The sequence below is a fragment of the Taeniopygia guttata genome, chromosome 4, assembly GCF_048771995.1.
Source record: "Taeniopygia guttata chromosome 4, bTaeGut7.mat, whole genome shotgun sequence".
NCBI lineage: Eukaryota > Metazoa > Chordata > Aves > Passeriformes > Estrildidae > Taeniopygia > Taeniopygia guttata.
The window spans coordinates 46907395-46922078 of NC_133028.1; the positions used below are offsets into that span (position 1 = coordinate 46907395).

The 14684-nt window shown below is 36.0% G+C and overlaps 2 protein-coding genes across 2 annotated transcripts in view; both read left to right on the forward strand.

The window, feature by feature from the left end:
* DKK2 (dickkopf WNT signaling pathway inhibitor 2) overlaps positions 1-14684 on the forward strand; it is a 327752-nt gene that overhangs the window by 136595 nt on the left and 176473 nt on the right. The gene's annotated exons all lie outside the window — the stretch shown is intronic.
* Positions 1-14684, forward strand: part of PAPSS1 (3'-phosphoadenosine 5'-phosphosulfate synthase 1) — a 39644-nt gene that overhangs the window by 12476 nt on the left and 12484 nt on the right. The window contains exons 4-9 of the mRNA XM_030271608.4: positions 107-245; positions 2376-2494; positions 7085-7198; positions 9108-9219; positions 12137-12342; positions 14441-14576. Coding sequence (XP_030127468.1) covers positions 107-245; positions 2376-2494; positions 7085-7198; positions 9108-9219; positions 12137-12342; positions 14441-14576 — 826 coding nt within the window. The remainder of the gene's footprint in view (positions 1-106; positions 246-2375; positions 2495-7084; positions 7199-9107; positions 9220-12136; positions 12343-14440; positions 14577-14684) is intronic.

Consider the following 14684-nt stretch of genomic DNA (forward strand, 5'->3'; position numbering starts at 1 on the left):
TGTTTACATTGTGCTGTCAGCTTCTTTACAATGAACTTCAAAGGCAAAAAACCAGTAAGAATATGTGGGGGCAACCTTTTAGGATTTTTCTTCTGTTTTCTTTCAGGATCGTAATAATGCCAGACGAATTCATGAAGGGGCAAGTTTGCCTTTTTTTGAAGTATTTGTGGATGCTCCATTGCATGTTTGTGAGCAGAGAGATGTTAAAGGACTCTATAAGAAAGCCAGGGCTGGAGAAATTAAAGGTGAACCTAGATGTAATCACATCCTTTCTTCTTAAGTGTAATTATTGGTGTAATTTGTAAAACATTGGTATAGTTTGACTCCATGTAAGTGGATGTGCTGAAGTCTGAGTGTATCACCCTTAAAAAGAGCATGGATTCAAGACAGGACTGAGGAGAAAATAGAAATTAACTTCTAACTCATGGAACTGACTAGTTAAGTGTGTAGGAGAGTAAAAGAGTAAAAGTGACTAACCACACATAGAAAAAGCCTTGAGCGCCTTAAAGGTTGCAATAGAAACCACATAATGATTGAAAATTGGTCTGTCGCCTTTGTGTGTCCATTGACCAGTTAAAAAGAGCCTGATTCTTTCTAAAGTCTTTAGAGAACTGCATTCATAAAACTTGCTAGTTTCTTCCAAAAAGTAAAAACAAGGCCACTGTCTTCTTGTAAGGACCATTACGAACACTTCTGAAGATACTAACTTTTACTTTGAAATCTGTGTTCTGTTCTAGTGCCCATGAACATTATTTCCTATTCCCAGCCTCAGGTTAAGATTTAAGTATAACCTGCAATATAAAAAGCTTAGTTATGCAATCATTCATTGCAAGTATTGTTTCAAGTGCTGCTTTGCTCTGTTACATTATAATTTGCAGAGGATGATGATAGATAGCTCTGTATTTAGTAGCAAAGCAGATTTTTTTTGAAGTAATCACTTCTGGGGGTGGAGTTTGCAGATGCTGTATGAATTCACTTTAATCAGAAGTAATATAAAATTCAAGAAATCAAAGACATTCTGTATGAGTGGTTGCTTGATACTTCTAGTACTATACAATATTTTGTGCAGACACCAGGAATAAATGAAGCTGAACTAAGATTTGTTCAAAATCAAAGTAAGATGGCTTGAGCTGACATGATACAAAGATACAGTTCTGTACAGAATCCTTATTTGGGCCTATTTTGTGAACATCCCTAATTTGTTAATTTTACAAGCCACATAATGGAACTGTGTTCCTGAAGAAGTGGTAGTGAAGTAAACAGTGCCTGAGCAAGATACAAGTGTGTGTAGGAGTGGCTGTATCTTATGACTTATCTGATAGATGAAGGATGAAAATTAAACCGACATGCCAGTTCACAAGGAATGTCAGCAAATGTTATCTTCTTTTTCTCTGGAAATAGTAATGAAACACTTTCTTTGCCTCCTGTTCCCACTCTTCCAGTAATCTCATCCTTGTAAAGTATACAGGTTTTGAAAAAGGTACCACCCTTTCTTTATCTCATGGGGTACTGCAGTAATTGAGATTTTTCTTAGATGAGGAACTAAACTGCTAATTTTAAGGATATTAAATCCAAAGGGAAAAACTGGGATTCTAATGTTTGCATTTGCACTTGTGGTGGATGCAGATGTTGAGTTGCTGAAGCCCGGCTGATATTCCTGACACAGATCTGACTTGTAGTGCTGATAACTCTTTGCCTTTGGGTTTGATTTTTCCTCCTTGTTTATGCATTGGTGGTGGAATCTCCATGATTTCAAAGCAGACTGCAAGCTAAGTAGGCCAGAACAAGTGTCACTGGTAGCTTGTGCAGTCTGTTACAGCTATTATAATAAACAGTCATCAATCTTACATTAGCAGCTATCTTGAGATGAGTAGATTAGCAAAACTAATGTAAAAGGTGTTGAAATGTCTTACTTTAAAGTACTGCTCGGTGGTGTGAGTGTAAATTTGCATACATACTGGATGTTCATAATATTTTTTCATCTTTTATTTATTATTTTAAGGGAAACAATCAGCTGGTAGTGGAGGACAGTGGATGCATAATTAACTCTGGGTTGATGTACATGGTTCTTCTGCCAGTGCTATTTTTTTTTTTTCTTCTTCGCAGTAAAAACCAAATAGCTTCACCAACAAATAAGTGCTATGTATGTACTGCAGAATGATGAAGTTTGATGCTGTCAGATACTATGATTAGCAAAGAGTCTGATAAAGAAAAAAACTGCTAATTTCCCTAAGAATTCCTGTATTAAGGAAGCTAAAGCTCCATGTTCTTGCCTGTTGTGTTCATTTATATATAGAAAGCTGTCTGTGAGCAGCATTAAAGTGAAGTAATCTTTTGGAAGAAGTTGCCTAATATTTTTGTTTTATGTTCTGTAGGTTTTACTGGGATTGACTCCGAGTATGAAAAACCAGAAGCCCCAGAGCTTGTGCTGAAAACTGATTCCTGTGATGTAAATGATTGTATACAACAAGTTGTGGAACTTCTTCAAGAGAGGGTGAGCAGAAATGGAGACATATCTTAGAAACTTTTGTCCCAAGTATTTGTACATGCAATCTGAATGTAAGTGCTGGGAAAAAAAAGACAGTTTTTGAGACATAAAGGTTTATGCATATTTCAATTCAAATGTTTAAACTTGTCCTATTGTGTGTTTCCTTTTTAAATCTGAACAATGCACAGCATTGATCTCCAAGTGAAACAAGTGGAAAATTAATTTATATCAATAACTGGAAGGGAGAGGAGGCTGTCTTAGTTGTTACACAACCAACAGTGAATGCTGACTTAAAAATGCTAGCAACCAGTTTTAAAGAATCTGAATTTTGCATTGTCTCTGTGAGAGACACCCATGCTATGGGTGTCTCCCACATGTCTCTGTAGTGAACTCATAGTACACTAGTGTATTAATATGTACAACAGATCTAAAGAGACAGGGGTGCACTTACACAGTGATTTGATCTCACTTAAATAGGTGCTGCTGTACTTGTATCTGCTTTCCCTTGTTTCCACTGTTTTTCTTGTACTAGTAAAAGTAGTCCTGCAATTCTGTAATGACCAGCTCAGAAAGCTGATCTTCTTGACATGGCTGAGTTGAGTTTATGGTTCATAGCTTCTGAAAAGGTAGATCTTTTTCCTTGTTCATGCCTGCAATCTACACCATCCCTTTTGAAGTCTCTGGGCCTTCTCCTGTTGCCTGATAAGTAGATTTGGCTCATTACCCAACCTTGAAAACCTCACCCCCAAGAAGCACTACATGGAAAACAAATCAAACAGACAGAAAACCCCAAAACTTAACACTGAAAGTGAAAGCAGTGAAGAGACGCCTTTATCCTCCTGAAACCCTACCCCCAGAATTTGCTAATCCTCACGCAGAAGAAATGTGTTTCCTTACATTCTTATCTGTAGTCAGCAGGCAGTGAATGACATTCCAGATAACTATTTCTTTTTAATTGAGATACTCTTGCAGATAATAACTCATGGTTTTTTATGTGAGTTGGATGTTCTGAAAATTTTGAGTATAGACATCATTTTGGGTAAATAAAGCTACACCAAGTGTTGAAATTGATACAAATAAAAGATCTCATTGTGCAGCCAGTATGAGTTATTTTTAATCCTCTGTGTGTACAGCTCTGGAGAGCTTGTACTGAAATTTTCAAGAAAATTTCTCAAGGATGACTGCTTGCTCAGAGTTGCTCAGGAGATAAGACAGTGCAGAAAACCATAAGAGAATTTTTGCCCAAATCCCCATCCGAATATTTTTTGGAAGAAAATAGGAGAGCTGTGTAGGAGTCCTACCTATGAGAGAGAGGTGGCAGTTCCTGAATTCATAGTTATAGAAACCTGTGTCATGTGTGCCAAGATAGTGATCCCTGAAGGCTTGCATTTATCCACAGTGCTGACTGCTGGCTTCTAGCCCAGTCAGCTTTAACGTACATCTAGCACCTTTTACCTTTTCTTTGAAGATAACAGTATAATGAACGTAAGATATCTTAGTGGTTGCTTAGTTCAGTTAGTGGTTGCTGTCATTCAGAGAGACAATGAAATCAAGGCAAGGCTAAACAGACATGGCTTGGTTTCAAACCATATTAATGCAGTGCTATCTTGAAAATGTAATTTCTGTAGATTTCTGTAGTATGAAGAAGAAGACTTATAAGAGGGCTGAAGGAGGACTTTTTATAAGGGCATTTAGGGAGAGGGCAAGGCTTTAAATTCACAGAAGGTAGTTTAGGTTAGGTATCAGGAAGAAATTCATTACTGTGAGCCTGGTGAGACACTGGAACAGGTTGTCCAGAGAAACGGTGGATGCCCCATCCCTGGAGGTGTTGAAGGCCAGTTTTGATGGGGCTTTGAGCAACTTGGTCTAGTGGAAGGTGTCCCTGCCCATGGCAGCAAGGTTGGGACTAGATGATCCTTAAAGTCCCTGCCAATCCCAACCATTCTGTGCTTCTATGATTCTATGAAATAAATTGTTCAGCATTATAAAAACATTTTTAGCATTATGGAAACATGTGCCTGTGCTGCAGAGAAGATTACCTGCATGCTCTACTGTAAATAACAAGAGCATAGCCAGGAGCTCAAGAAAAGCAAGTTTTGCAATTTTATATGGCACTTGCAAGACCTTGTCTGGATACCTTGTCCAGGTTTGTGCCCTTCTTTCACCCAGGAGAAAACAGACATTGATGTGATTCTGTGAGCTGAGCGAAAGTCACCAAGATGGTCAGAGGCTGGAGTATGACACTGTTCAAAGAGAGGCTGAGAGGAACTGGATTTCAGCGTGGAGGAGGCTAAAGGAGTTCTTGTTGGAGTTTCTATCATCCAAGTGGGAGAGTGTAGGGAAGACAGATGAAGACTTATTTTAGAGGTGTATGAGGGTAGGATGAGGGCAGCACACATGAAATGAAATATGAGAGATTAAAATTAGATATAGGGGAAAAAGCCTTTTGCTATAAATAGTCAATTATTAGAACAAGTTGCTTTGAGTGTTTGTGGATGCCCTGTCCTTAGAGATATTTAATGCTTGATTGGCCAAGATCCTGAACAGCCTGCTGCAGTGGGACCAGTTTTGTGCAGGAAGCTGCACTAGATGATCTCCAGAGGCAATCAGCATCAGCAAAGAACCCTACACCCCAGTGTGAGGAGGCACATTTCCATAACACATCTAGTTTATTTTTTTTAATTATTTTGCCATTTTTATATGAATGCCTTGAGAAATAATAAATATTGTGGAATATTCTGTAACTTGTCTTTTGGTAGAATTAAGCTTTCAGTAAAACTGATGCCTTAGAATGGTCACTAGATGGCTTGCTAGCCTAACGTTTTCCTAATTCCTAAAATTCATACAGTTTAAAGATGCATAGATTCCTTTTGTTGATAGTTTTCTTGTTTTGTTGTTGTTTTTTAATCTGAGTTGATGTTTTAAGTACGACTTTCATGTGTGCAAGGGAGTCTAGGTTTACTAATCCTACAAGTTCTCCAAATGTCAGACTCAGTTGCTGAACTGTCTTCAAGCTGTTTGTATTTGTATAATGAGGTAGGTTGTTGACAGAAACTGCTTTGTGAAACCTTTGTTTTGCCAGTTAAACTGGGACACTAAAACCAGGATAATACTTGAAGAGATCTTTTTAATAGGCACATTTATTTTAAGCTATTGATGGTTTGTAAAATTAGGACATCCTAGCCTGCTAATGAGCCAGGGTCCTGAGGGAAATCTGTGAAGCAGCATGATGTGCACTCCATCATTATAGTGTTGCTTACAGGAGGTGATACCTTCATTTAGTTTTGGGGTTGTTGTTGTGACAGGAGTCTGCTGCAGCTCTCCAGGGCTGTAATGCTGCTGCTCAGGCAAAGAAAACAGAAGGCTGATTTTATCTAACTTACAGTGTAGTAAAATTTACTTCCAAAATGATGTCTGATACGTAATGGACCAAGCTTTTCCTTATAAAACAGCATTTCTAAGTGCTAGTTTAATTTGTCTTCTTTTGATGCATCTTTGAGGGTATGAATTATGCAACAGGCAGTGAGACTCATCACATCTTGTTACTCCTTTGTCATTTTATCTCTCACTTGTCAGCATTCTGCTGCCTTTATTTTACTTTCCATGGAGGTAGTGCCTAAAGTCTGATAAATGCATTAAAATTCCTGAGCTAACTTTGTGTTTTCTATGAGCATACCTATTTACTCTGCCCTGCATATACTGGAAAAGTAAGCATAATTTAATTACTGTGTGTTGATCCAAGGGTGAGCTTTTTTCTCCAAAAGTAAAGCATTATTTTACAAAGGTTTCTCCAACACTGAATAATGTGTTTTAAAAATAATAGTTAGCCTCTTTTCACTGATTTTTTTTTCCTACTGAACATCACTGGAATATTTGACTGGCTTTTGACATAGTACACCACCCTTTGTTGGAGGAGACTCTTAACAGTGTTATCATGATGACTTTCTCTCTTTTAATTACATTTTTATCTTTGTGTTGATCTCTTCTAACAAGCTTCAAGTCTAAAGCATTGTGGAGTGAGACTATCTTGTTTAATACACATGGAAGAGTACTGATTTTTTTTTTCAAATAAAAATGTGTTGGTTATAGAGCTAGATTTTGGTTCATTACATATATATGCACAGATGACATCACATTTAAATATTCTAAGAATTAGTATATAGATGAAAATACTGGTGTTATGTCATTAGCTGTAGGAAATACTTTTAATGTGTGCTTCTGTATTAATTTTCAGCAGAGAAGGAGCTTAATGCATTTTGCCTTCATGTTACAGTTTCTAATGTGTCTTCTATAGTGAATGGCTTAAATCCATAAATGCTTAGTCTCTGATTCTTTTTTTTTACTTCTTCAGCATGTGTAAAAGCATTGTCTGCCTTTCTACTCTAGATAATGTAGACATCAACTCATAAAAATTTCATTCAATTCAATAGTTAAATATTTTCTAGATAAATGCTATACGGGTTACTTAAGGTTTAGAAAAAAATCTCTTGTCAGAATGTTTCACTTTAGCCAGTCTGCTGGCTTGAGTAACTAGCTTGCTGTTACTCAAGAGGCATTCTGAGCAAATATTAAATTCTGTTTATTCCTTTTCTACAGGACATTGTACCAGTGGATGCCTCTTACGAGGTGAAAGAGCTTTATGTGCCAGAAAACAAGCTACAGTTGGCCAAAACAGATGCTGAATCTCTGTTAACCCTGGAAATAAATAAGGTATTTTGTGTTCAGGTGTCTCATTGCTGCAGTTGAAGGACAGTCTGATCTGTTGTTTAGTGTTAAGTCGATGCAGTTGAAATACCTCCACTGGTTACAGAATACACCTTGATAGACTCTTTCCCTCTTTCCTTGAGTGAAAGCAACAACATCTGTGGTTTCTTTGTTTACTTACCAGAGATAATTGATCTTCATACTTTCATTAATAATGTCTGATATAGTGTTACTTAGTTTATCCCTGGAGAAAAATTTTACAGTGATTTCCTCCCATGCTCCCCCCAGATCCATGGATGAAACCATGCCTGGAATGTCATGTATAAGAAATTGTTTCTAGAAGGATTGCTTAGGTTTTTTTTTCAGTTTACTTACAGAAACCATTGTGAATTGTGATTGCCTACTTCTTGATTCTTCCTGTTGGTAGTTTTCAGCTGAACAACATTAGCTTTAAATATACATACAAAACTCAAACAGTTGCAAAGATGTAATCAGATCTACTTTATTGCTTTTTTTTTCTGATTAGAACATAGTTGTGCTATGTTTCTAGTTTCCAGCAGAGAGAATATGGAAAAACATGGAACAACTTGATCAACCCTATTCTTATTTTGGTTGAATGCCTTATTTTTCAACTCAGATCAATTAGATGAAGCTGCTTCTGGCTGTGTTTTTGTTCTACCTCATTAATTTTTCTGAATAAATAAGCCTAAACACAGATACAATGCATGGAGGTTTTTCCCTGGCTTTTTGCTGGTATTACTAGAACTTAAAGCTTGATCTAGGAGCTGACTAAGCTGAGAGTTCAGCGTCTGTGAGTAGACTTTGAAGTATTGGGGTGACATACAAAGCATTGAACTAAGTAATTTTAAAATTTACTTGGTCATCTACTAGTAATGAATATTGATACTTCCTTTCACCATGTTTTATTATTTTTTTTTCACATATATCTGCTTAAAACTATTAATTGCTTTGTTGAGGAATAAATACTTAAGGTCACCATTATTAAATTTCAGTAGTGTCCCATTCTAAATTGCTTCCTATCTAGAAAAACAAATAATTTCTCCCTCCACCCCCAACCACTGGCTTGTTAAATATCAAACAAGTGTCTAAGGTAAGCTCAGGAATAAACTGTGTTTTGTACTTGCCTCAGTATAAATTAAACATTGTAATAGAACTAGTCATGCCCTTTGCAAAAGAGACTTGCATAAGCAAAGCCTGTCCTTGTCAAAAATTTGACCAAGTCTTAGTAATGTACATGCAGAAATAATGGAGACCACACACTAAGTCATAGTGTGACTGAGTGCTAGGGAAGGAAATTCTGTGTAAACTGATATCTCATACTAAAGTAAGTACTAGTCCAGAGAGAATTTTACTTCTGGATTGTGTCTTAGTTTCTGAAAAAAAAAAAGTCTAATTTGTTTAAAGATTAGACCTCTTAATATTTATACCCATCATTCTGATATTTTTATATCAGAAATAATATATTAAATTATATGCATTATTATTTTTCTTTTTTTTTTTTGTTTTTTAACATCTTTGTTATCTCGTTTTGTTAGATAAAGGCAAGTGGGATTCTCTAATTTTGTTAAGATGAACTTTATCAAGATTTGTAAATAAAATTTGTTGGTGTGTGTTTCTTGGTTTGGTTTTTTTAACACATGGAAATTTGATCCAGTGTAGGGTCTGGAAAATAGCAAAAAAAAAAATGAACAGTGAGGAACAAGTTGGTTTTTTTTCCTTACTTGTAGAAACTTTGAATTATTTGTGATTGAAAACTGTAACATGGAGAAATCTTCCATTTGTACTCTCCTGCATTTTAGAATTAAAGCATGATCTGTTAGGATTAATACCTGATGCCAGTAATTAAGCAGCAACTTTTACCTGCTCTAAGTCTATTTCTTCATTTCTTTACAAGGTGGATATGCAGTGGGTACAAGTGCTAGCAGAAGGTTGGGCAACACCCCTGAATGGCTTTATGAGAGAGAGAGAATACCTCCAGTGCCTTCACTTTGACTGTCTCCTTGATGGTAGGGTAAAACACACCATTTGTAAATCCAAGCAAACTAATCATACTTCTAAAACATTTTTGATGCTTTGCTTCTTAGTGGTGGTGTGGTAACACATTATCAGGCTTGTGCACAACTTCAGGTCTGGGATAAGGGAAGAGAATATTATAATAACCAGTTTTAAATGTAATTTTTTTTCATACCTACCATCATATTAGAATTTGAATATTTTGTCTTTTTCCCTTTACAAATTTTTTTCAAATATCTTAATTCTTGAAAAATGTTTAATTCTAAAATGCACACTTCTAAGTTGTTTTGAAGAAATTGATATTAGAATTTGGAATTGCAATTTATTTGTTGTTTAGCTCTGGGACCAAAACATTTGTTTGGTGTTAGAAATGAAGGACAAGAAACTGACTTGAGTGCTGGAGCTGTTACAAGTGTAAAATCAGAATCTGAGTGTGAACAATTGTCACATGTAATTGAATTACTATGACTTAGTAAATTCCTGAGATGATTTAATTGAAAAAAATTTATTTTGCATTACCAGTTGGCTAAGAACTTTGTTAAGATAGTAAGCCATAACATCCTCAGATTCTGGAGTTTGATTGTGACACTCTGTCATTTTTAATTTATTCCTCTTTGACGGCTGTTTTACTCCAGCCTTTTTCCTATATTCTTGCTTCCTTTTGCACCACTCTTGTCTTGCTAGAGACCAAATAGCAGAACAAAAAGAAGTCACTTTCCTCTCAATTCTGTAATACAGACATCATGTACAGAAGATACATGTCATCCTTCTTACATTTCTTAATTTTCTTTTGTCTAGATGCTATCCTAGACAGCATAATGCCATCCTGTTACTTTGCAGTACAATTTTGGGCTGCTAGTTTTGTTCTTATTTAATTTGCCTTCTGTACATCCGTCCTGCTTAAAAGTCCTCTGCAGATGACATGCAATGCATTCAGCTGCTAAAATACCTAGTAGGTCCTAGTCCTGTCCTGTAATTTTCTGTAAATCAGGATTTTTATTAGGCATTTAAGCCCTTGTATAGGTGAGTGCTTCAGATATAACAATATAACAATTTTTAAACTTGGTGTTACTTTGAGTATCTTGTCTGTGCTACAAAAAAAATGAGTAATGAAAAATAGCAATTTATTGATCGAAACAATTTTCAGTCCTAAACTTGGATAAATCATTATGTTCCTCTAGATGTCCTGCTACTGATTTTCTCTTTTTAGAGATTTACTACAGCACTTACATGTGCAAATCTTTCTAGAAAAATGTGTTTGCCCTAAAGCTGCTTTGCTGCTTGCAGCAATGACAACAGTTAATTCAAAACAACATCCTCAAAGTTACCTCCTTGCTTGGTGTGTTAGTTCTGGGTCTTACAGCAGCTGTCCTGTTGCAGGGCTTTGATTCTGAAGAGAGGGAAATAATTTATTACCTGCAATGCATCTCATCCTTTGGACTTTAAAAGTAGTGTTCATACTGACTGACTTCTAAGCTGTGGAGATCAGTGCAGATATGCTAGTAATCTCCCTTTAAAGATTAAGTTGTCTGGAGAAGTCTCATCCTGACACTGTGCTCATCTTGCTTCACTACCCTGCCTCAGTTTCTTATTAGTGCAATAGCTGAAAAAAATGTGGAAAATATTATGTATTTATTTGCTGGTCATGGACCAGCAATCAACAGGTTTGACATCTCTTCATACTTTGAAGTACTTATGCACTTGTCTGCAAAGCAAGTTTTTTTTAAATTATCCATTTTGGGGTGTCAAACCACTCTCTGTGACTGCTGCCAAATTCAGTTTTATGACCTAGTTGCTTTGAAAATAACTTGACACCAAGACTGAACTTAGGGGTAGATGCACAGCATGCATTATACATTTTCATTATGAAAGAAGGGGATCTATTTTTCTCTTAAAATTTTCATACACCTTTATAATTTTAAATTTCCTAATAAAAAAGGTATTGCTTAAATAATAGCAAAATTAGCCTTATTTTAGAGTCTTGGCAAATGCCAAAACCTCCATTAACTTTAAAGGGTCCATGACTTTTCTCCTGGAGGCCACCCAAAAGTTTTGCACTCGGGCATATGCTTATTAGAACCCAAGCCTTTGTAGTAGAGTTATAATATTTACTCCGCTGGATTTCTCAAATCTCACTCTTGTAGAAAAGAAAAACAAGACTTCAGCATCTGGCAGTGAAGTAGGTGCTTAAAAAGGAGGACCACACATAACCTTAAAATTCGGCTACATTGGCTCAGTTTTAGGGGGAAAGTAGCTAGTAAATTTCAGCTGAACAAACTATGCGGAATGTTTTCCTGACTCATCAGTTTTTTCTGGAAGGTAAATGCTTGACTCTGAATACAGTTTTAAATAATCAACAAAAGTTACCTTTTGAAATAGTTCAATTATGTGTGTTAACTCTTTGGGTCCATTTGTCTGCTCCTATTGCATGGGTTTTTTTCTTAGGGGCCAAAAGTATGGCTACTGAGAATATAATTTCCTTTTTACTGATTATTCACTCCAGTAGCAACCTTGTCTGATATTTCAGATGATCTCTTTTAAATGCTATTTGTGTATTTCAACTTTCTATATAGATTCTTAAGAAAGGTATTAATTTGACATTCCCAAAAAGTAGTATCCTCACAGTTTAAATATTTTTGTGCAGCTCTAAATACTTGCTGTGTATTGCGCTTGTGCTGTGTTTTCACTACTGTGTTGGCTCTTCCTCAAACCTCAATTTTATAGCATGTGTATCTTATGGATGCGTGAGTTCATTCTAGAAGTTGTTTAATCCCTGTTAAAATAAGTGTTTCAACTACCTGTCATGTAATACACTTACAGCCTTAAAAGTAACCTGTTAATTAGGTAGATTTTCATAACAACATTGATGAATATTACTGAGGATAAAGAGCTTTTTTCTTCCCTCTGCAGGGGGAGTTATTAATCTGTCAGTGCCTATAGTGCTAACAGCTACTCAGGAAGACAAAGAGAGGCTCGATGGGTGCACAGCAATTGCACTGGTGTATGAAGGTCGCCGCGTTGCCATTCTCCGTAATCCTGAATTCTATGAGCACAGGAAAGAGGAACGCTGTGCTAGGCAGTGGGGAACGACATGCAAGGAACATCCCTATATCAAGGTGCGTGTTTTAAAGTTGAAAATCTAGTCCTACTCGCTGTACAATTGTGGAGCTGCAGATTTATTGAAGTATGTGTCTATGATTGATGTATTTTGACAAAAAAACTACTTTCAAAATTAATTAAAATGTCTGAGCAGAAACAAAGGTAATTTTTTTCTGTGCAGCTGTTGAATAGTCTGTACTTAGTTTGAAAATCTAATGTCAATATGTACACATGAAATGAATTTAGAGTGTACTGTAGAATCTGTGCTACAGAAGAGGGAAGTTTGCCCTTCAGTATGCCTAGGAAACACATCCTTCTGTATCACCAGATGGATCATCAAAGCTCCTTAATCAGTGGATATATGCATTGCGAAGGATAGAAAACTTCTTTTCTCTCTACATGTGGTGCACGTGAGACCTGCCTGCTTTAGATGTTTTTCAAACAGGCCCTGTTCCTGGAGAGTTCATCATTTAACTCTCTGGGGTGTAATTTCCCAGCCATTGTGTTTCTTATATTTCATTATCTTGGCCTTATGCGTATGTCACACTGAAGTATTCTAATTGTAACATACTCATCGCAATGCTGTGTTGGCTTATGCAAGCTGATGTGAATGTTACATCTTAGCTCTGCAGAGCCAAAATATCTTTATTTCCCCATTTGTCTCTGAGGTATTTTTGTTTACATGTATGAAATAAAATTAGGTAAAGAGAAATTTAACTTCAAATTATGAGCTTGGTCTCTAAAAGGGGGAGCTTTTGAAATGTTGTGAAAGTATCTGTATGATTAATAGAGGATTTTGAAAGCTCTGGATGTGTTCTTGAATGTGATGTTGAAGACAAGATTGTCCCTTTATTGAAAACTTAACACAGATCTAATAAATTCTAAGAAAATCTCATGCAGACAAAATTTGAATGACTTCTTATGTAGAAGATGCGGAACTATGTTCATATGCTTGTACTGGGGTGTATAGTAGTAACATGACAGCACGTGAATTTGGTGACTGTTCTTAATCAGAAATATTTGGGTACCTAAGAGATTCTGTAGTGCAGAGTTTTCTCATCTTTGTATCATTATCACACCTTCCTTCCACCTTAAAAGGATGTCAAAGTCTGGCATTTTCTTTGGGAAGGGAATGGTTACTGTGGCATCATTTAATTCCAGCAGGTCAAAGGAAAAATAAATTGAAAAAATCACACCTAATTTTTGCATCTTGGCTTTTAGGTTTAGTGTGTAGTATCTTCTATTATATCAAGATTTTTTGTCATTTCTAAATTACATAAGGCTAAAAAAGTTACAAGAAATGTGTTTGAAACTTGAAAGTTCTTTGTGATTTCATCTTCAAAAGAAAATGCATTCTTAAAAATTAAAAATTTCAGAGTCATGTCTATGGCAATTTGTAGAGTATGTTAAGCAGCTTGCCATAATTAGTTTTTGAGAAAACGTGAGGTGATATTTAAAGATATAAAAAGAAGTGTAGTGACTGTCCAACATCTGTTACTTGGGTAAACTGCTACCATGAAACAAGTCCAAAAGCTGTTCTACTTCAAAGATTCTGATCTTAATTGTAGATTAAAGTGGGTGAGTAGTTAATCAGAATTGTTTTGTTTGTTACTTTATTCCTGACAAGACTCTTGTAAACTACAGAGTGATATTGCAATAGCATTTGCTTTGACCAATAACTATACAGTGTGCAACTTCATTGTATTGCTATATTGTAATTAAATTTTAAAATATGTACTAATAAAAATATATGCTAGTATATGCTAAATAAATTGTAATAGACAAGGCTTTCCAGACACTATCTTTGTTTGTCATGCATTGCTGGTAAAGAATATTGGCTATTTGCATTTCTGTATATTATCTCAATTTTGAAAGAAAGGTATATGCCTACTGAAGATTTGTGTAGCTCTCCTGCATCATGATATAACATGTTTGGACTATACTCCAGTGAATTTTTTTCATTTTTTTTAATACTGATGCTTGACTTCTGACTGTCAAATAAAATTACCCTGGAAAACACAATCCTTGGTAAAGATTTGTCCCCATTGCAATGCTCTTGATACTCAGGAGAAGCTGATAACTAATCCTGACATGCACTTTGGTTTTTTTTCTTAGATGGTTATGGAGCAAGGCAACTGGCTTGTAGGTGGAGATCTACAGGTCCTTGATCGTATTTATTGGAATGATGGACTTGATCAATACCGCCTCACTCCAGCTGAACTAAGGCAGAAATTCAAGGAAATGAATGCTGGTGAGTAAATTTTTTTTGCTTTCTTTCTTTCTGCAGAGGGTTATCCAAATGTCTGCTGCCACCACTGTGGCTGGCATCGTTTCAAGGGTGAAAATTTTGAATGCTCTG